The 22,002-nt window shown below is 45.9% G+C and overlaps 3 protein-coding genes across 3 annotated transcripts; 2 read left to right on the forward strand and 1 right to left on the reverse strand.

Annotated features, from left to right (window-relative positions):
- Positions 1–908: 908 nt before the first annotated feature.
- On the forward strand, positions 909–2,321 carry ADRB1 (adrenoceptor beta 1). The gene has a single exon (XM_060126137.1). The coding sequence runs from the start codon at positions 909–911 to the stop codon at positions 2,319–2,321; it is 1,413 nt and encodes a 470-aa protein (XP_059982120.1).
- A 10,625-nt stretch (positions 2,322–12,946) lies between these two features.
- On the reverse strand, positions 12,947–20,375 carry LOC132507193 (AT-rich interactive domain-containing protein 1A-like). The gene is given in 3 exon segments (XM_060126302.1): positions 12,947–14,055; positions 14,058–15,212; positions 20,363–20,375. Coding segments are annotated over 3 exon segments (2,277 nt in total).
- LOC132507477 (stress-70 protein, mitochondrial-like) lies at positions 17,421–19,440 on the forward strand. Its single transcript, XM_060126883.1, is given in 4 exon segments — positions 17,421–17,480; positions 17,482–17,637; positions 17,639–18,461; positions 18,464–19,440. Coding segments are annotated over 4 exon segments (2,016 nt in total).
- Positions 20,376–22,002: the final 1,627 nt, after the last annotated feature.

A 22,002-nucleotide genomic window follows, 5' to 3' on the forward strand; every position in this document is an offset into this window, starting at 1 on the left:
CACCCGCCTCCGATCCCCTGAGCTGGCAGGACGCAGGCTGGCTGGGTCCCCTCTTGACGGAGGAAGGCTTTTACACGCACTCTCCTAGGCTGCCCAACACGAGAAACAATCTTGCAGCCAGACTCCTCCAACCCCAGTGAACAGACCGTCCAAGGCGCTCTGGTGCTTCGAGAACACCGAGGTCCCCTCCCCGCTAAAGGAAGCGCGCGCTCTGCTCCGCAGGAATCCTGGGCACCGGAGGTAGACGGGTAGAGAGTTGAGCCCGAGCGCAGGAAGGAGCCAAACGCCGGAGGCAAACGGAGCGCAGGAGAGGAGAGACTGGGGTCCGCGGGAGGGGACAGGGTGGGAGCCGGGCGCCGTAGGGAGCCAAGGGGAACCGGGCGCTGGAACCAGCGGACTCAGGAAGGCGCGCGCGCGCAGGAACCCGCGGGCGCCGAGGAGACGCTCGCTTGGCCCTCTGCCTCACTCCTCGGAGCCGCGGAACCGCCGGTAGGAGGGGGGGTTGCGGGGGGTTGCTGCGGGGAACCAGACAGGGGCGTGCCTTCGCCCGGATTGGCTGCAGGAGCCTGACGCGAGGCCCCGGGGGTTGGCTCGGGGGAGTGGGACTGAGGTGGGTTGGGTGCTGGGTGCCGGGGCTGCGGGCTCCGCGCGCTCAGAAACATGCTGAGGTCCCGGCAGCTGTTCCAGCAGCGACAGCGGCTCCAGCAGCAGCGGCGGCGGCGGCGGCGGCGACAGCGCACGGCTCCGGCTGGGAAGGCGCCCGGCGCCCATGCCTCCGGCCCAGCGCCTCGGCTGTCCTGACCTGGCCGCGACCTCCCTCCGCGCGCCCCGCCGCCCGGGCCTCTGGGGGGTTCCCCAACCGCGGCCCAACTCCGCCACACCCCCTCCCCCGGCCTCCGCAGCTCGGCATGGGCGCGGGGGCGCTCGCCCTGGGCGCCTCCGAGCCCTGCAACCTGTCAACCGCCGCGCCGCTCCCCGACGGCGCGGCCACGGCGGCGCGGCTGCTAGTGCCCGCGTTGCCGCCCGCCTCGCTGCTGACCCCCGCCAGCGAGGGATCCGCGCCGCTGTCGCAGCAGTGGACGGCCGGCATGGGCCTGCTGATGGCGCTCATCGTGCTGCTCATCGTGGCGGGCAACGTGCTCGTGATCGTGTCCATCGCCAAGACGCCGCGGCTGCAGACGCTCACCAACCTCTTCATCATGTCCCTGGCCAGCGCTGACCTGGTCATGGGGCTGCTGGTGGTGCCGTTCGGGGCCACCATCGTGGTGTGGGGCCGCTGGGAGTACGGCTCCTTCTTCTGCGAGCTCTGGACCTCGGTGGACGTGCTGTGCGTGACGGCCAGCATCGAGACCTTGTGTGTCATCGCCCTGGACCGCTATCTCGCCATCACATCGCCCTTCCGCTACCAGAGCCTGCTGACCCGCGCGCGGGCGCGGGCCCTCGTGTGCACCGTGTGGGCCATCTCGGCCCTGGTGTCCTTCCTGCCCATCCTCATGCACTGGTGGCGGGCTGAGGGCGACGAGGCGCGCCGCTGCTACAACGACCCCAAGTGCTGCGATTTCGTCACCAACCGGGCCTACGCCATAGCCTCGTCCGTCGTCTCCTTCTACGTGCCCCTGTGCATCATGGCCTTCGTGTACTTGCGGGTGTTCCGCGAGGCCCAGAAGCAGGTGAAGAAGATCGACAGCTGCGAGCGCCGCTTCCTCAGCGGCCCCACGCGGCCGCCCTCGCCCTCGCCCGCGTCCTCGCCCGCGCCCCCGCTCCCGACCGCCGCCGCCTCCCCGGTGGCCAACGGGCGCGCCAGCAAGCGGCGCCCCTCGCGCCTCGTGGCCCTTCGCGAGCAGAAGGCGCTCAAGACACTGGGCATCATCATGGGCGTGTTCACGCTCTGCTGGCTGCCCTTCTTCCTGGCAAACGTGGTGAAGGCTTTCCACCGCGACCTGGTGCCCGACAGCCTCTTCGTCTTCTTCAACTGGCTGGGCTACGCCAACTCGGCCTTCAACCCCATCATCTACTGCCGCAGCCCCGACTTCCGCAAGGCCTTCCAGCGCCTGCTCTGCTGCGCGCGCCGGGCCGCCCGCGGGAGCCACGCGGCCGCCGGGGACCCGCCGCGCGCCTCGGGCTGCCTGGCGGTGGCCCGGCCGTCGCCGTCGCCCGGGGCCGCCTCAGACGACGACGACGACGACGTCGACGTCGGGACCTCGCCACCCGCGCGCCTGCTGGAGCCCTGGGCCGACTACAACGGTGGGGCGGCGGGCGACAGCGACTCGAGCCCGGACGAGCCGAGCCGCCCGGGCTGTGCCTCGGAATCCAAGGTGTAGGGCCGGGCGCCCTCCCCGCCTCCCCAGCCCGGGCGCAGTCTCTGCGCCCCGGGAGGAAAAGAACCCGGGCGTCCCTGAATGGCTTCCTGGGGGAAGAGGAGATCTGTGTTTACTCAAGACCGAAAGCAGGTGAATTCGAAGCCCGCAAACCTCGTCTGCATCGTCCAAGGCAAACAGAAAAGCCACAGATAGTGTTGCACAGAAAGGAAGGTTTGGGGAGGGGTGGGAGAGCGGCTTGCTGATTTTTGTTGGGTTCTTTTTTCTTTGTGGTCCGGCCTTCTTTTGTGGGTGCGTGTGATACGTCTTTAGATTTTTTTTTTTTCTCCCAGGTGGTTTTTTAACACTCTCTGCGATGACCGGGAAGGGAAGGGAGAAGCGTTAGGAGATAAGTCTCTGACTTGGCTTCTATCCCGTTCTCGGGAACAGGAGCGGTCAACCGGAGAAAGAGGAGAGGATGACAGTTGATGAGGACGTGTTTCCTTTGCCTTCCGTTGAAATTTCATTTGAATTGCTGAGTAATGATTTCTCCTGTTCTTAAAGCAGAGGGAAAGGATGGATGCAAAAATCGCGTTTCAGGAAATTTTAAGCTATTCTTGGAACAAGCCTCACCTTGCTTTCCTTTTGTAGGGCAAGCCGGCTGTCCCCGAGAGCCTCGGTGGTCAGGCCGAGGGGTTCCTACCTCACACTGTGCACATTGCACAGCAAGATAGAAAGACTTGTTTATATTAAACAGCTTATTTATGTATCAATATTAGTTGGAAGGACCAGGCGCTGAGCCTCTGTGACGTGTGACTCTGTCTGTTGAAGACAGGACAGAAAAAGAAAAGAAGAGGAAACAGTTCAGATTACTGCACATGTGGGTAAAAACGAAAAACAGAACAAAACAAAAAGGCGTGATTCAAAGTGGCATTTTTGCACAGTATTAGGAACTGTAAAGTCCGCTGAAGATGTTACTTGCACAAAAAGAAATTGAATATTTTTTAACGGGGGTGGGGTGAGGTAGGGGCAGATCTTAAAAACTAAAATAAAACTCAAACTCTGCTTCTGTTGTCTATTATGTTACTGAGCTAATGATTTATTGGAAAAATACCTTTTTATACTCTTTTATCATGGTACTGTAACTGTATCCATATTATAAATATAATTATCTTAAGGATTTTTTTATTATTTTTTTATGTCCAAGGGCCCACGTGAATCTGCTGGTAATATTTAGCACTTGTGTGTAAATACTATTTCCTCTCTGTGTTTTGCCAAGTATTTATACTCTGGTGCAACTAACTACTATGTGAGGAATTGATCCATGTGCAATAAATACCAATAAAGCACAAAAAAAGATTATGTACTGTGTGTCTGTAAGGGCTCAGTGATAATGGAAAAGACAGTTTGTTTTGTTCAAAATATAGGCTGGATTTCCCATAGAGCTCTTTTAATAGCTTTTCATGACTCAATAGCATAGCAAAATGCCTCTAGACCAAATAAGGCGTGCACCTACTGAGAGCTGCATGCTTGCCCTAAATTTTCACAGCCAGATTCAGAGTATTCTAGACTACTTGTAGGTGTTTTCAAGATCCCATCTGCCGTACTTGCCTTAAGAAGTAATATTTGGGATTGTGCATCTTCTAAGAAAAAATGATTGAGTCAGGTAACTCAGCTGCAACTTTGCACAGAAATGCAGGAAAGAAGACTAAGTTGTGGAACCGGCATTGCCTACTTGGAATTCGGTAAGTGGCATCCACGGCTGGTTTTTGTTTTCCAACAGAAAATCAAAATCACAGTGTGTGCAGATTTCTCCAGTGGCTGTTTAGAAAGCAAAATGCTTTCATGGTTAAGCAAAAATTTATAAAAGAGCACTTAAGTAAATTTTTTTTTCTCTTGTGTAATTAAGTAGACCATTTCAGCAGAAGTTCTGGGTGGACAGGTAACAGGTAAAAGTAAATGTGAAGTTTTCAAATTTCCTAACAAGATTATGACACCCCCCAATGGATAGGATAGTTTTCCTAAAGTTAGTTCCTAAGGAAAATATAGTGAAATTCTATCTTGGGATTAATTCTACATTCTCCAAAATAAGTTTAAGTATTTCTCTTTCTTTGTATTTTTAAACAAGCTTTTCATTTCATGATGGTACAGTAAAGAAACCAATGTGAAGAGTATAAAGTTTTGGCTTATACCGAGATTGAACATGAACAAACTCTTCGCTACCAAGGAAAGTCAAGACCGATTATCCTTTTTTTTTTTTTTTTTTGGCAATGCGATATTCTAAAAACCAGGAAAGACCAGTCTTCTGAGAAAGATTAATGTTGCCGATGTTTTAGAGACCAGCAGAAGGTTGCATGAACAGTAGCAGTTTCAACAAAAGCTGCTGTGAAGTTTAACCCCTTTGTCCAGCAAAGAAAAAAGTGGAGAGGTGGGAGATAGCAAAAGTTATTTAAAAATACAGATACATACCTAAAGAAACTCATTTTGGAGAATGTAAAAATTCTAGGATGAAATCTCACTATCCTTTCCCCTAGGAATAAATACAGTCCATTTCTATCCTCCCTTCCCCCACCTGAATATGTAAGTTGCATTTTGTTAGGGGTTTTGTTCCTCTTCGTTTTTAAATCATACTAGAAAATTAATAGACTTAATGTCTACAGTTTCATCTGAAGAGCACTCAAGTACCAGGTAATGCTTCACTTTCCTATTTTGTCTAGATAAGTCTTTACATTTAAATAAAAAGAAATTTTCCCAGACCCAAACTTACATATAGACCCATCAAACCTTAGGTCTCAAAATCATGAAAGTCCTATAAACTTTAATAACAAATATATATAATTTAACTGCTTAGTAGACAGGTCTGAACTCTTTAGTGAATTAGAGGAAACCACTATAATCTTGGGGCCAGTTTATATGTATTTGTAGGAAATAGAAAAAAAGAGTTTTCTGTGATCTCTTGAGTTCTCTGAGGGTTACGGGGATTCAGAAACAGACCTTGTCAGTGATTCCTACTACCCAGGAAAACTGCTTTTCGTTGTTTTGAAGAAGACATTGATCTATAATAGAAATGTAGGAATCTGAGCTGCCAATCCCAATAGCTACATCAGTGGGAGGAGAAAACTGCCAATCCTGTTTAATCTGGTGAGATAATGCACAGTAGAAGTGACAGGAGGAGGGCAGTGAGTATGCAGAAAATCAACCTTACCCCGCGGGTTTGTGTGTAACAGTACCAAAGGCATAAGCCTTAAAATTAAAACAGTGAACATATGACCAAGAGTCACTTATTTGCTACATTTGAAATTATGTTTCGGTTGCACGCTGTAAAGTTCTCTATGTGTAACAAGATATTCCAGCATCCATAATTCTCCCTCCAGTGTAGGAATCTATAATTGGTATAGAAGATAGCTTCATCGCTTGGTGAACTTGGCAATGTAAAACTTTGTAAATAGAGCTCATTTTTTCTATCCAGGCTTTCTTTGGAACTGGAATTATTAATAACCTCTAAGTGGCTATTGTGAAACCTTTCCTTGTTAAGCACATTTTCCTAATTTCGCATTTTGTTGAGCGTGCTGACTTCCTCTGGCAATATGTAAAATTGCCAGACGGAAATTCTGCACTCGAAGTCTCAGGATGATATTAGCATTCAAGTTTTTAGCAAGAGCTTCTAAGCAAGGGTCAAAAGGAAAATTATTAAGTTTTACTGCCATTTGTGAAAGGCTTAAAAAAATTTTTTAACAAAGCAGGACCCATCAGTTCTTTGGAAGGAAAAAAATTTAAAACCTTAGCCGTAATTCAAATTAAACACATTGGCACAGATAATTTAGTTTTATTTGTACATTTCTGGCATTATGTGCTGAGAAATACTAATTCTTTTGACTCCCTGCCAATTTGCTACTAATCAAAATGGAGAAGATATGCACTGTTTGGATTATACATAAAAATAGTTGTACTACAGTCACATCAGCAAATGGAATTAATTTCTCTTTCTTCTCCTTCACACACACCCTCCACATTATTTAAATTTCCATCTAGAATATTGCTTGTGAATCTCATAATTTGTGATTCAATGTGTCCCAGAGTGCACTGCTACATTGCAATTATTTTAAAGCAAATTCTAGGGGTGGGATAGGGAGGGTGGGAGGGAGACGCAAGAGGGAGGAGATATGGCAATATATGTATATGTATAGCTGATTCACTTTGTTATACAAAAGAAACTAATACACCATTGTAAAGGAATTATACTCCAATAAAGATGTTAAAAAAAAGAAAAAAAAAGCAAATTCTATCAAACTACTTTCTGAGAAATACACCTCTCCTAAAATTCCAACTTTTACTCTGCTCTCATTTAAAGAGTCTCTACTAAATAGTCCGTATAATGTCATCAAAAAGTATTAATACTATAAATAGATACTTTGTGGATTAATTTACCTCCTGATAGTCTCTTTACCTTTTGTGGGAGATAGTTTCTGAATCAATAAGACTTGGTCATTTGATGGAGCAGTTAATAGGCTTCCAGATCCAATCCCTCTAACGACAGATGGAAAACAGCTGCCCAAAGGGGAAGCTGACACTATGCTGACAACATTAGAGCATGATCTTGGCAGTCATCTTAGCAGCACCCAAGAAAGCATGGAAAGTAACTGTCTACACCCTTTAAACCTTTGTCTTCACTTACATGTTGCCTTCACTCTGAGCACATCTCTACCTTCCTGGCACCTGAAGCCAGTTCTTGCCTTGGACATACCCTATACTCACCAGCTCTTCTCTTGAGCACATCTTCATTTCCTCTTGAATGAACTAGAACCATCTAGAACATCTAGATAAATTGTCTTCCTGGCAGCATTAATGTCTCATGAACAGTTTCCTAAAGCTCTGATTTTCAACATCTCTCAATACTTAAGATTCTTGTTTTCTTCTCTCTCCATGTCCCCTGGCTCATAGCTATTAATTAATATTAGCAAGATCACATTGTTTTCTTCCTATTTATGACAGAACTTACCTATGATGCATTTTAAATGTCTTAAGTTTGGATTTCTTCCTGAGAATTTCAGTATTGCTCATAATTATGAGTAGAAAAACATTTTAAACTCTGTACTTTTCCTATAAAAAGTCTTCATGTTGAGTTTAATATTTGTGGTGTGGGGCTTTCTAACAGGCTTTATTTTCCTGTTTTTCTTTATTTTTCAGTTCTTAACTGTATGACCTTGTCCGTTTTTCAGCATCCTGATTGCAAAGGATAACATGAGCTGTTACACCTTCAACTATTTGTAAATTAGTTTTCCTAATCATTAGGCTAGCTGATTTGTGGGAATTGTGGGTAAATTTTTACTCTAGGAGAGCAGAAAACGTGTTCAAGCAGACAGTCCAAAGACTGGCTGCTCTGGCTCCTCTGTATTTGCTGCTGTGCCCAGTGAGCTTGGAGAAGTCAGTTGGTTTCCCTGCTACTCGGGTTCACTTCCCACAAATCCTGATCAGTAGCCTTTGTTTGTAAATCCCTCTGAGATGCTCTGATAGAAGGAGTTTATAGCTTTGCACGGTCTATCATTTCGAATACTTCCTCCTGACCTTCTTTTCCCTTTCCTTGCAACACCACCCACAAAATCCCTGGGTTTTTTTTTTTAAGTGAAAAGAACAACTAAGAATGGCAAATATATATATATATATATATATATATATATAAAATACCCCATGCATCCCAAGAAACAGTCCTTCACTTATTATTATACTTAAAATTCCATACACCCAAAAAATTCCACAAAAACCACAACTGAATAAAATAGTCTCCTTCCCAAACATCAGATTTAAAAACCTGTTTGCTCTGTGCTAAGCAAAAGTGGTTGTTTAATGATTCTGAACCCACGGCCACTTGAGAAAAGTAAGTCAATTTGGAAGGTAACTCAACTCTACGATTTTGCATTGAGTTGTAAACACTAAAAGCAACTCTCTAGATTGTTCTCCTTTTCCTGGAATAGCAATTCAGAGATGAAGAGTGCTGAGAGCAATGGCAGTTCGGATTTTTGCTAACCTCTCTTTTGTGGCTTGCAGGGCATTGGGTTTCTTTGTTCCCAACTTAATGAACAGAGGCAAATCTACAGGAACTTCACTGACTTAAAATATCTATTATGTTAACTAAAGAAACTCACCTGTGATCTTGAGGTCCTAGTTAAAAATGCTTTTAAAGAGTAAACATGAATAGATGTTCCAATGACATTTTCTGCAGTGAGTTTTTTCTAAAGCCATTAAAGTTAACAGTTTAGTAAGATGCTCTTTTTAAAGAATTCCTTGTGTTTAAATGATTCAGTGATCAGTCCTGAAATAATGTGTGGGTTTTTTTCCCTTAAAATAGGCATATCTTAATAAAACTGAGTCACCCAGAAAAACTCCAGAATTTTCGGCATGGGAAGGACCTAGATATGTATAGTAAACAACACCCCTACTCTATATAAAACAGATAATCAACAAGGACCTACTGTATAACACAGGGAACCCTACTCAATATTCTGTAATAACCTATATGAGAAAGGAATCTGAAAAAGAATGGTTTGTATATATATGTATAACTGAATCACTTTGCTGTACACCTGAAACTAACACAGCATTGTAAAACAACTCTACTCCAATATAAAATAAAAATTAAATTAAATTTTAAAAATAAATAAAGGAAATGGACAAAAACAAAAACACCACTATACTCAAGCAACAGTATAACTAGATCAGTACAGACCACCAAGACTGACGAGACATAATCTGAGATGTAAAGACCTGACCCATCATTTAATTACATCTTATCAGCAAATGTTTCCTTTGTAGCTAACCCAAATCCCTCTTACCGTTTTGACTCATGATTAATCTCAATGGAATCTGAAAACTAATGACTGAGCCACTATTTTCTGTATTAAAATCCTTCCAGTGGTACATATGAAAAACAGGGCCCTCCCCCTCAGCTTTCTATGTGCTAAATCTTCTCCTCTTATAAACAACTTTCATTTCATTTCAAATCCTTTCATTCTTTCTGTTGTTCAAATGGGGGTCCCATTACATCCCAGTTACAGGGATTTTTCCTGGCTGGAGACTAGAATGAAACACGGCACTGTGCAGTGTTCAGTGTGGCACGAGGCCTGGTGGCATCAACATGCCATCCTTCCTGTAACTGTGTTGCTAATGTTTTTAAACATCTCCGAGTCACAAAATTCCGAGGATCTGAAAAAATACTGTACCAAGTGACAAAGGTAACATGAAAATTGTAAGTCCTTACAGTACTGCAAAAAGCATTCTTGCAAGCACAGGACAATATAAATTTTACTCAAAACAGGCAACCCATAGAACTACCTCTTCAAGCGGCAAATGTTTACAAGTCTCTTCAAACCTTTTGAGTGTTAATATACCTATACAGATAAATACTTTTTTCACATTAGAGATGCTCAGAAGACACCCGGGGAGCTTAACTATTTGGAGGATTTCTGTGATTAGTTTTTGAGTTGTGATTCATATGTTTACCTGTTCCTGAAAGATTGAGGGTACTGTGTCCTGAGTGAGTGTGCTGTATGGGATACAACCAGCTGAAAACACTGGGCCTGTCCCCAAGGCACCCACACTCTGGCTGGGGAGATCAGACATCCACAAGTGAAAAGTGACAAAGAATGAGGCAGGTGTGGCTGCAGGCCAGACACGTGGCCAAAAGTAAGGGCTCTAGACCAGCTCTAATAGAAATACAATGCAAGCTGTATATTTAATTTTACATGTTCTAGTAGCTACATTTTTTTAAAGTAAAAAAACAGGTGAAGCTAGTGTTATCATTTCAACATAGAATTGATGTAAAACTGTATGAAGGAGATGCTTTTTTTATACTAAATCTTTGAAATCTGATATACATCTTACACTTACAGCCATCTCAACTGAGACCACATTTCAAGTGTTCAACAGACCCATATGACTGGTGGCTACGGTCCTGACACTTCAGCTCTAGAGTTCAGAGGACATGGATGGATAGGAGTAGATGGATAGGGTGGCATAATCTAGAGGCTTGGTGATATAGTAGATCTTGGATAAGGCGATAAACCTGTGTGAAAGGCCATTCCATGAGAAGTTGCTGGGGGAAGAAAACCGCATGAACAAAAGCATGGTAGTTGAGATGAATTTTTAGACAATGAATAACCAGCTACAGACGGTTCATGTTGATGCAGTAATTAGAAGATGAAACTGGACAAGTAGTTCGGGAACAGATCAGAAGGTTAATGCAAAAGTGTTGAACTCTAACCTTCCCGGAAGCCTGGAGATTGACGATCAAGAGTGTTATGAGAAAAGCAGTGTTTTAGAAAGATGAACCTGGCATCAGAGGCATGACAGGTGGATATCACATCTTAATCTTCCAAATAATTGAGTTAAGTAAATTCAATAATCATATTTTATAAATCAAAAGACTAATATTTATATAATCTCATATAATAAATATGAGTTCATTATTAAACTGGCTTTCTGGTTCTCATATATCAGCCCCAGGAGCCGATCCAGAGAAATGCGGCCCAGAGAAGCCGACCCAGGTTTCTGAGTGCATAACGCTGACAGCCTGGCCAGTGACGGAAGGTTCTGCCCCCTTGGAGGTAAGGCATATGAGCTCAGGTGATTTGTTCAAGACCACAGGTAAGCAGTCTGGATCAAGTCTAGGTGCCTGACTCCTAAGTCCATCTCTTACTCCTGTTACCAGACTGCTTGTCTGTTCCCCACAAGACTGGAAGCTCCAACACACTGCCTGGCACAAGGGATGAACTCTAAATTTTCATTGACTGAATTCCACTGGAGCCAGAGAACCAAGTTCTCTGGCTTCTGCAACAATCCAAGCACAGAGTGATAACAGGCCTCACTAGAGCAGTGCACTGCAAGAAGATGTGATGTAACCCTCTATTTCCTTTGAAATTCAGATTTTCACTAGCAGACATAAATAATAGTTTCTCTAAGAAAGGTGCTAAGCCTCAAATTGCAACATATATGCGGCATTCTTTGCTAGTGTCACAGGAAACAATGAGATTATTTCCCAAAAATTTCTAAGAAATGGATTTATTTCTAGAAATGGCACCTAGATTGCTGGAATGTATCTTAGCAACATATATTCAATGAGTATACACTGTATGAAAATGTACATCATTATTCTTTAAAAATAGGCATTTCTCTAAAATTGTTAAGTCAGAACTACATGTTCTAGGCTCCAGGTTCAGTTATCAATGTGTAAAATACTTGATTTATTTGTCACTTATTGTATTCTATTTTCAATGGGGTTCTCTCTTTTGTAACTGGAAGATTTGTAGCCATTTTTCTTACTGGACTTTACAAGGGAAAAAGTCCCTTTCCCCACCCCCAAGTTTTCTCCCTAGACCCCCCCCCCAACAGTTAACATAGCTAAGAGAATCAGATTCTGTTTCACTAACTTAGAGATGTCTGGCAAGAGATTAACTAGCTGTGTCTCACTTTGTGCAGGTCACCAACTTGTTAACTCCTCATACTATAAAGGGGTAGCTGGGAGGGGGACCAAACTGTGGGGATCCAAGGGTATGTGCAATGTACAACATCATATATATACACACGTGGCAGCGCAAGCACTGCAGCTAAAGGTTAAAACCAGTTCTAAGGGGTCGTCTCAGGGTTATTCATACAATCAAGGGGGAGACAAAGAGGTCAGGTTGTTGTAGGTTCACACATGATACTTTGGGGGAAAAGCCTTTTCTTTTTTCTCCCACCTCAACATTTAACTAAAAACATTTTTTAAAACTACAGCTTGCTGCTGACCCAGCGTTTTCTCTTGTTTCCATGTGAGACATTATTATTACAGTATGTTCACAGGATCAGGTGTACAGTACATGAAACGGTCTACTCTACTGCACACGCCTCTCCAGTGAACAGGGTTTGTCCACAACTGCGAACTTCTCGGTTCCTGCAAAATTGGGAATGTACAACAATAAACCATACACAGTTCAGCAGTCACCATTTTTGTCCTTCAGGGTTTTTTTTGGCTTGTTTTTTTTAACCATTAAAAACATTATGGGGCTTCCCTGGTGGCGCAGTGGTTGAGAGTCCGCCTGCCGATGCAGGGCACACGGGTTCGTGTCCCGGTCCGGGAAGATCCCGCATGCCGCGGAGCGGCTGGGCCCGTGAGCCATGGCCACTGAGCCTGCGCGTCCAGAGCCTGTACTCCACAATGGGAGAAGCCACAACAGTGAGAGGCCCGCGTACCGCAAAAAAACAAAACAAACAAACAAACAAAAAAAAAACCATTATGAAATGTGGCATCCCCTTGATGTCAGGACTGGGAAAGCCATTTTTATTTGCATTTTTTTTTCCCCAAACTCACTGTAAACGACAGTAACTTTGGTTGAAATAAAAGAAGTCTTCTATGTAGGCAGAGCTTTGTCTTTTCAAATAGGGCAGGGTCCTGAGGGGAGTAAAGTGAGGACAGGGAGTAGAAAGATCGGGAGGAAGAAGGGGCGAGAAGGAGGAGGAAAGAGAAGTAGGAGAGACTTTTTTTCCAAGGGAGAAGCTGGACAGCACAGGGTAAACTGGATTCTGACGTGGTTTTGCATCAGTAAAGGGCAACAGTCAGTTTCTAAGTTCTCCACGCGCGCGCACGCGCACACAGGGAGGGAGGCGTCCCACGGCTGTCATGACTGACCAACCAAAAACAGAACATCGCAAATGACTTGTGAAACCAGTGAGTTCATCGACGGTGATACCGAGATGTCCAACAGCCGTGACTCATACACCGTGAACTCCGAGTGTTTCTCGTCCACCTTGGCCAGGGCCAGCAGCGCACGGGCAGCCTGCCGCATCACATCCACACTAGCTGGCTCAAAGGGCGGGTTCTGCGTGTGGAGCAGGCTGGCCTGGCTCTGCTGGAACCGTGTGGCAGCAAGGCTGTCCTCCAGGAAGCCCAGGAGGTCGCCGATGCTGCCTTTCTGCACTGCAGTGGCACGGGCCGCCAGGCTGTCACCCTGTGCCAGGTTGGCTAGCAGTACCACAGCCATCTCCCGGCACACCGGGTTCTCTGGGTCACTGAGGAAGCGCACCATGGTGCTGTACAACTTCTCCGGGCGGCTGAAGGGGGGTGTGGCCAGGATCAGGTCCACATTGCTGTCCTGGATGCCGAGTTTGCTGAGGGTTTCCAAGACCAGTCTCTGGGGGGAGAGGATGGCGTTGGGGCCCAGGGTGGAGAAGGGGTCCTGGGCTTCAGCTGAAGGGCAGACTGCCCAGTGTAGGAGTCCATCCAGGACAGGCAGGCAGATGCCCTCGGGGTATGGGGAGAGGTCCAGCTGCCCCGAACTGCTGGCGAGCGTGACCAAGGTGTTTTCCCGAAGCATCTCCTAGCGGTCCCACCACCACTCCACTTTGTTGCAGCTCACCCCTTGGTCCTGCTTCCCCTCCTTCTCGTAAGTCAGTGGCGCCTGCTTCCGTTCCGGGTGCTTGTGGTGCAGAAGGACCAGCTTGCCCAGGATGAGCAGCAGCCCCGGGTGCTTGGACATCTCAAAGTCGAAGCCTGGCACAAATGACAGACTTCGGATGGTATTGGAGACACAGACGCAGCGTTTGGCTAGGGAATCCTGCCAGCCCAGAAGGGTACACAGTAGGGTGTCATCTTTACTGTGGGGTTCATCCTCTAGGATCTTGATGTTCCGATGGCTCTGTGCTGGGCTGATGCCAAATGGAAACTTGCTGTTTTCCTTGGTGGCCTCTACACTCTTGGCTCCCTCCTCGGTCAATGTGCTAGACCGGGGGACAACATGTCATCCATAGTGGCTGTGATCCGTTTTTCTGGAGGGCCATCAGTCGGGGGACCCTCCTGCTCTGTTGTCCCTGGGGTACCCTCTACTGCTGTGACATACTTCCGAGTGACTGGTGGGCAGGGTACATGAGGCCGGGAAGGCAGCAGCTCTGTTTTGCTCTCAAAGCGGGTCTGGATATGCTCAGTGGTGACCCCCCCACAAATCCGCCAGTGCAGCAAGCCACTGTCAAACTCCTGCACGCGCCCAAGCTTATCTGAGCAGCCCAGCGTAGATGGGTCGTTCTTTTGCACAAGCTTTACTGGAAGCCTGTCAAACTCACTAATCAGCTTCTCCTCACTAGTCTCTGAGGCAGCTTTGTCCTTGTCCGCAAAGGCCATCTCCTCATCATTTTCAATTACTTCCTCCTCTTCTTCCTCCTCTAGTTTAGGACCTAGAAGGTCTTCCTCCTTCTCCCCCTGCACAGGAGCTGGACTAGACGCTTTGCTGAATCTCCCAGGGTCCAGTAGTATTCTCTGTCCTGGGTCACCCACCTCATACTCCTTTAAAATGCCAAAGATCTCAATCAGGTAACGTGGGAAATATTCCACAAGGAGCTCTAGCAACCCTGGGAGCTGACTGAGGTTGAAAGTCATGATGCTGTTGTTATCATACAGCAGGATGTTAATGGTGTCTAATGCCCACGTGCTCTCTGCCAGCAGCCCGGACTTGAGGGACATCATTACCCGCCACACCTCCAGGGTTCCGATGTCTTTCGTCGTGAGCCGCCTCCTCTGCTTCAACACAGGCTGTGTGGCTTCAACAGAGCCAGGTGGGAAGGTGATGTCCCACCGAATCATAGGGGGCTGCACAGGGGCAGGTGCTATGTGTGAGTCAGGTACTGGGGGACCTGGCTTCTGCATCTTCATCCCAGAGCGCCGGAATGGAGACTTGCTAGGAGAGGTGCAGTTCTCCATTGGCTGGGACAGGGGAGCAGGGCTGGATACCTGAGTAATGTGATTCTGCATGCTTGGTGGGGGCTGGTAGTTGGACGGAGGGGGCCTTGTCATGGGCGGCACGGGGGCAGAAGGACCATATGGGGGCTGGCGTGTGCCACGGGAAGGCCATGGGCCTTCATGGTTGGCTCTCTGATCCGTGTGCAGCATTTCATGTTTGGTTCACGCCCTGATAGGCAGCGCCTTGCAGGGCAGAGCCCGTGCTCTGCCTGCTGGCGTAATTGTGAATGAGTGCTTTTTAAAGTTCATTTCTCAAAGGTCAGAAGTAATTTATTGTGTGTCAGTCCGGTTTGGAGAGATGAGAAAGGTGCTTTGTTCTTCTTTTAAACGTGACCGCACAGACACATACACACAGCATTACAAAAGCTTCTCAGGCAAAAATATAAGGTCTAGGTCCACAAACTCTTACCTGAGAGCCTGTGGGGGAAGATATGTTTTAGAATTCAGGATTTGGGGGATTCTAGGAACATAATATGGTACATATTACAGAACATCTTAAGCAGGGTCCCAGGTCAGCATTCCATAATCAAACATTAATGTCTCTGCAGCGAAATGTATGATTGTTCATACTGAGTAGATAAATAATGACTATAAAAAGCCTCATGCCAGTTCAGGTCAGATCTTACTGCCAAATGAGTTCAATTCAGGTCGCATTTACTCTCAAGTGAGTTATGGAAAAAAACTCTATCTTCAGAGCTTTCTAGATTTGGGAATTGAGAGTGAGAAATTGTGGACGTGTATTATGAAATATTCCTTCATAGAATGTCATCTACTCTTTAGGGAAGGCAATGAAACATATTTAAACCTACCAAATATGTTAAATCAATTAATTTTCAAATAATATTATTCAATAGATACTTGTCCAATGAGGAATAAACACAGTTATTTAAACAGTGACAATTGCAGGGAGATTTGATATAATAGGCTACATCCTGTTAGCGGACATTAAGAATGGCCGAAGGCTTGGGGACTTCCCTGGTGGTCCAGCGGTTAAGACTCCGCACTCCCAATGCTGAGGGCTTGGGTTTGATCCCCAGTCAGGGAACTAGATCCCACATGCATGGCGCAACTAAGACCCAGCATAGCCAAATAAATAAATAAATGCATATTTAAGAAAAATAAAAGAATGTCCAAAGGCTCGATAGTGATTGGTGGGCAACTTATTTGCAAACAATCAACAAGAGCCAACATGTTATACAGCCAACCCACTGCTTGTTAGTGGCAACATATCAGCTATGAAAATATCCTTGATTAATTCAAGGCTGATTTCAAAGAATCTCAGGATTGGAATCACTTTAAAATCACTGTAGTCCAACCACCTCTTAGAGCAAAGAATCTTCTTATCCTTAGGTCACCAACCCCTTAAAGTTACAAAAGAAAAAAAGAAAAGGGAAAAAACGTTATGATCTTCACCCCAGAAAGATGCACATACATGATAAGTGTCACAATCATTTCCAAGGGATCTACCGACCCCGAGTTCAGAATTCCTGCCTAGATGCTTGCCATATTTGAAAAGAAAGCAAATGTTTTATAATTTCACAGCAATCTTACTACCCTGGAGAGCTTCTATATTTTAAGTTGCTCATAAATTGACTGTGGTCATATGTTTCAATGGCTTCTGTGACATTTATCTCAACTTATGATTTTCTATGCAATATTTATAAGATAATTTTTTTTTTTTTTTTTTTTTTTTTGCGGTACGCGGGCCTCTCACTGCTGTGGCCTCTCCCATTGCGGAGCACAGGCTCCGGACGCGCAGGCTCAGCGGCCATGGCTCACGGGCCCAGCCGCTCCGCGGCACGTGGGATCTTCCCGGACCGGGGCACGACCCCGTGTCCCCTGCATCGGCAGGCGGACTCTCACCCAGTGCGCCACCAGGGAAGCCCAAGATAAATATTTTTGAACTCACTGTGACCCTTTGTTTTAACCATAAAGGTTGAAAAGAGGAAACATCATGACATTTTTTGGCTTTTCTTTTTGTATTTTTACATCCCATATCACACATAACTCAGACGGGGGAAAGAAAGAAAAAGAAATCCTCGATATGCCGCTTTCAGCCTCCTGGTCTGCCACGGAGCCCAGACCTGCCGCAGCTGGCTCGGGAGGACACGCTTTTCCCGATCATCATGCCCCGAAGCGTGTTAGCCATAGGCCCTGACTCCGGAAGCAGCGTTCAGGTATTTTCTTATCAGGCAGCGCGGCGGCGCCTCAGCGGAAGAGCGGGCTTCCAGGCCGCAGCGATCAAACCCCGCCCCCACCTCACGTACTTGGAGGTTTCCAGAAGCGCTAGCATCACCGCGCCGCGCAATTCTCGGTGGTCCGAGCGCGTGTTTGCTGCCTCGTATTTCCACTATTTACCAGTCATGATAAGCACCAGCCGAGCCGCAGTAGCCCGTCTCGTCGGCGCCGCAGCCTCTCGGGGCCCCCCCAGCCGCCCGCCACCAGGATGGCTGGAATGGCTTTAGTCATGAAACTTTTAGAATTGTTTCAAGGCGGGACTATGCATCAGAAGCGATCAAGGGAGCAGCTGTTGGTACTGATTTGGGTACCACCAACTCCTGTGTGGCAGTTATGGAAGGTTAACAAAGCAAAGGTGCTAGAGAATGCTGAAGGGGCCAGAACCACCCCTTCAGTTGTAGCCTTTACAGCGGATGGTGAGCGACTTGTTGGCGTGCCGGCCAAGCGACAGGCTGTCACCAACCCAAACAACACATTCTATGCTACCAAGCGTCTCATTGGCCGGCGATATGATGACCCAAAAGTTCAAAAAGACATTAAAAATGTTCCTTTTAAAATTGTCCGTGCCTCTAAAGGCGATGCCTGGGTTGAAGCTCATGGAAAACTCTATTCCCCGAGTCAGATTGGAGCATTTGTGTTGATGAAGATGGAAGAGACTGCAGAAAATTACTTGGGGCATACAGCAAAAGATGCTGTGATCACTGTCCCAGCGTATTTCAGTGACTCTCAGAGACAGGCCACTAAGGATGCTGGCCAGATATCTGGACTAAATGTGCTTCGGGTAATTAATGAACCCACAGCAGCTGTTCTTGCCTATGGTCTAGACAAATCAGAAGACAAAATCATTGTCGTATATGATTTAGGTGACGGAACTTTTGATATTTCCATGCTGGAAATTCAGAAAGGAGTATTTGAGGTGAAATCCACCAATGGAGACACGTTTTTAGGTGGTGAAGACTTCGACCAGGCCTTGCTGCGTCACATTGTGAAGGAGTTCAAAAGAGAGACAGGGGTTGATTTGACCAAAGACAACATGGCGCTTCAAAGGGTTCGGGAAGCCGCTGAGAAGGCCAAGTGTGAACTCTCTTCATCTGTGCAGACTGACATCAATTTGCCACACCTTACGATGGATGCTTCTGGGCCCAAGCATTTGAATATGAAGCTGACGGGGTTCAGTTTGAGGGGATTGTTACTGATCTAATCAGAAGGACCATAGCTCCATGCCAAAAAGCCATGCAAGATGCAGAAGCCAGCAAAAGTGACATAGGAGAAGTGATTCTGGTTGGTGGCATGACTAGGATGCCCAAGGTTCAGCAAACTGTGCAGGATCTCTTTGGTCAAGCCCCAAGTAAAGCTGTCAGTCCTGATGAGGCTGTGGCCATTGGAGCTGCCATTCAGGGAGGTGTGCTGGCTGGTGATGTCACAGATGTGCTACTCTTGGATGTCACTCCCCTGTCTCTGGGTATTGAGACTCTGGGAGGTGTCTTCACCAAGCTTATTAACAGGAACACCACTATTCCAACCAAGAAGAGCCAGGTGTTTTCTACAGCTGCTGATGGACAGACTCAAGTGGAGATTAAAGTGTGTCAGGGTGAGAGAGAGATGGCTGGAGACAACAGATTTCTTGGACAGTTTACTTTGATTGGGATTCCCCCAGCCCCTCGTGGAGTCCCTCCGATTGAAGTTACATTTGACATTGATGCCAATGGGATTGTACATGTTTCTGCCAAAGATAAGGGTACAGGACGCGAGCAGCAGAGTGTGATCCAGTCTTCTGGTGGGTTAAGCAAAGATGATATTGAAAATATGGTTAAAAATGCAGAGAAGTATGTTGAGGAAGACCGGCGAAAGAAGGAACGAGTTGAAGCAGTTAATATGGCTGAAGGAATCATTCATGACACAGAAACCAAGATGGAAGAATTCAAGGACCAATTGCCTGCTGATGAGTGCCACAAGCGAAAAGAAGAGATTTCCAAAATGAGGGAGCTCCTCGCTCGAAAAGACAGTGAAACAGGAGAAAACATAAGGCAGGCAGCATCTTCCCTTCAGCAAGCATCATTGAAGCTCTTCGAAATGGCATACAAAAAGATGGCATCTGAGCGGGAAGGCAGTAAACTTTGGAGTCGAAAGGACAACATATTATGATGCTTGGGAGTGAAGGGATTTCCTGAGCTGAAATGGGCAAAACTTCAGTCTTCTACTGTGTTTTTGCAGTACTCTCTATATAATTTCCTGAATGTGTAAATTTCGTGACCATTAGCTAATGATCATTTAACAAGTGATAATTCCCAACAGTACAAAGTTCACAGTGTTCTGTCCCTAGCCTGTCCTTCCTTTTCAGCTGCATGTAAAATGGGGGGAAAGATGATTTATCAATCATTCTAAAGATTTAACGTTGTTTTGTGCTGAAGTAGCTGTATTTTCAAAGGGGTGAAACCATCTCACACACTGAAGACAGGTCTGGAATGAGACCATAGGGGGATGAGATCCTTCTAGTTACCTAAGTACTGCTGTACCAGCCTGTGTGTATATGGAGTTCTTCAACTGAGGCCCTGCAAGGCAAACCAGCTGTGCCATGTTGGGAGGTAGGGCAGGGGAAGCTAAATCAATGGAAAACTAAGCTAGCTATTTATGTGAGGTCCAGCTTCTAAAACGCAAGTCTCCCAAACTTTCTGAAGGCATACTTTCCTAGCTACCCTTTGGCCTGTGTCTGGCACCTGTATCCCTGATGACTGTTCTTTTTGATCCATTCTGGATTTTTAAAAAAATAAATAGGAAAAGCAAAAAAAAAAAAAAATCCTCTAAGGAAAAAACATAAAATTTCCTGCTAATAATTTATCAAGCAACAATTTTCAATTTGACATTAACTGGAATAGGAAATGATGGAGTAACTTTTCTAAGTGTGGAGCTGTCACGGGAGAAAAGACTTATATTAGTCTCTGGCATCAAATCATGATTTAGATTTGTCAGTATTAGGCACACCATTACCTTTCTTTGACATTTTTAGGCGTCTGATAGGAGAGGATTCTGCGTGTGCTGCAGTAGAAACTTCCTTCTATGCACTTATCCGAACGGTTCATCGAGAGCATCCTTCTCAATCTAAGCATCTCAAAGAGACTGACTCACCAACACCAGCCCCTTGGCACACCCGAAGAAGGAGTACCTGAACTCCACAATCACATCAAAAAGACTGACTTCTCTTTGCGTAAGAAATTAAGAGAGCAATGGTTCCTGCTAGGCATGGACAGAAAAAGTGTCCTGCAGCCTCTTTCCAGTTAGTCTGGTGAAATTGAACATAAACTGTCCTAAGGGCAAGCTGGAGCCCAGCTGAAATCTCACCCTGTTACTAGGCATCTTCCAATAGCTTGCTGCACTGTCCTCATGTCCATACAAGGACTATGCGAGGAAAAGACCAGGCAGGGCAACAAAATCATGGCCAAGTCAGATGATGGGCTCCTTGCCCTTCCTGCATGTAGTCTCATCATCAGACTCAGCCCAGGTCCCAGGGAAAGTGATGGAGAGCAATCCTTAGGTCAAGTGGCCAAGGGATGTGAACGGTTTCCCTTCCCATTGTTGCCCTTGAGGACCACTTCTTTGCCTCTCCCTGTAGGAGAAAAACTCTCAGTCATAATAATTCATGTGTTTGGCTTGTTCCTTTGCTACCATTCAGTGTCAAAGATATACCATGAATATTACAAAAGACAAAATCTGATGGGATCTTGAAAGCTTTATGCTAAGTGCGAATCAGGCACAAAAGCCATATGTTACATTATTCCATTTACATGAAATGTCCAGAATAGGCCAATCTATAAAGACAGCATGTGGATAAGTGGTCACCAGAGGCCGGGGTAGGGGGTCATGGAGAATGTTTAATGGGTGCACCATTCCCTTTGGGTGATGAAAATGTTCTGGAATTGGAGAGGAATGATGATTGCCCCTTTTTACATGTACTAAATGCCACTGAATTGTGAGCTTTCAAATGGTTAGAATGGTGAATTTTACGGTATTTGTTCTTTACCACAATAAAAAGAAATGTGATAGGGTCCTTTTCTACTAGGCTTGCATTTTTATTTCTGTAGACAAAAACATATAAGACGAAAATTGGAGAAAATATTTCAACAGAAGACAGAAGAGGAGAAAATTTATTCTAGCTTTGAAAATAGTTCAGTTTGTTTTTATCAAAGTTGAAAGCAAGCAAGGGAGCATCTCAGTCTTCATGAGCCAACGCAATTCTCTCATCTTACAGCTAAGAAGTGAAGGCTTTCGGGGTAACCTGGTCTGAAGAGCAGACCACCAGATTTGAATCTGGTTCTGCCAGATTCTGGCCTACCACTAGTCTACATTACTGCCTGTGTGACTTGAATGCATTTACTCAGTCTCTCTGAACCTCAGTTTCCACATCAATAAAATGGGCCTGGAAGTCCGCAAAAGGTCACCAGACCACTTTTTGATAACAGCAAAGCTAAATTTATCAGAACTTGGTGCAGTAAGGGAGAATGCCGTCTTGACAAAGTCTTAATTTCTCAGAAGAGAAAGTCAAAATGGATATTTATAGGGTTTTAGGATCTGGTCTCAAGTGACTTACAGCAGGTCTTTCAAGGTGGAGCTGACTGAGATTGGGCAGATTTCGTAGCATCATAGGATCAGTGGAAACAACAGGGCGAGGGGCTTGAAGCAAGTCTTCACTAACTAACTGTTGTTTGAATA

Source organism: Lagenorhynchus albirostris, chromosome 16, assembly GCF_949774975.1.
Source record: "Lagenorhynchus albirostris chromosome 16, mLagAlb1.1, whole genome shotgun sequence".
Lineage (NCBI taxonomy): Eukaryota > Metazoa > Chordata > Mammalia > Artiodactyla > Delphinidae > Lagenorhynchus > Lagenorhynchus albirostris.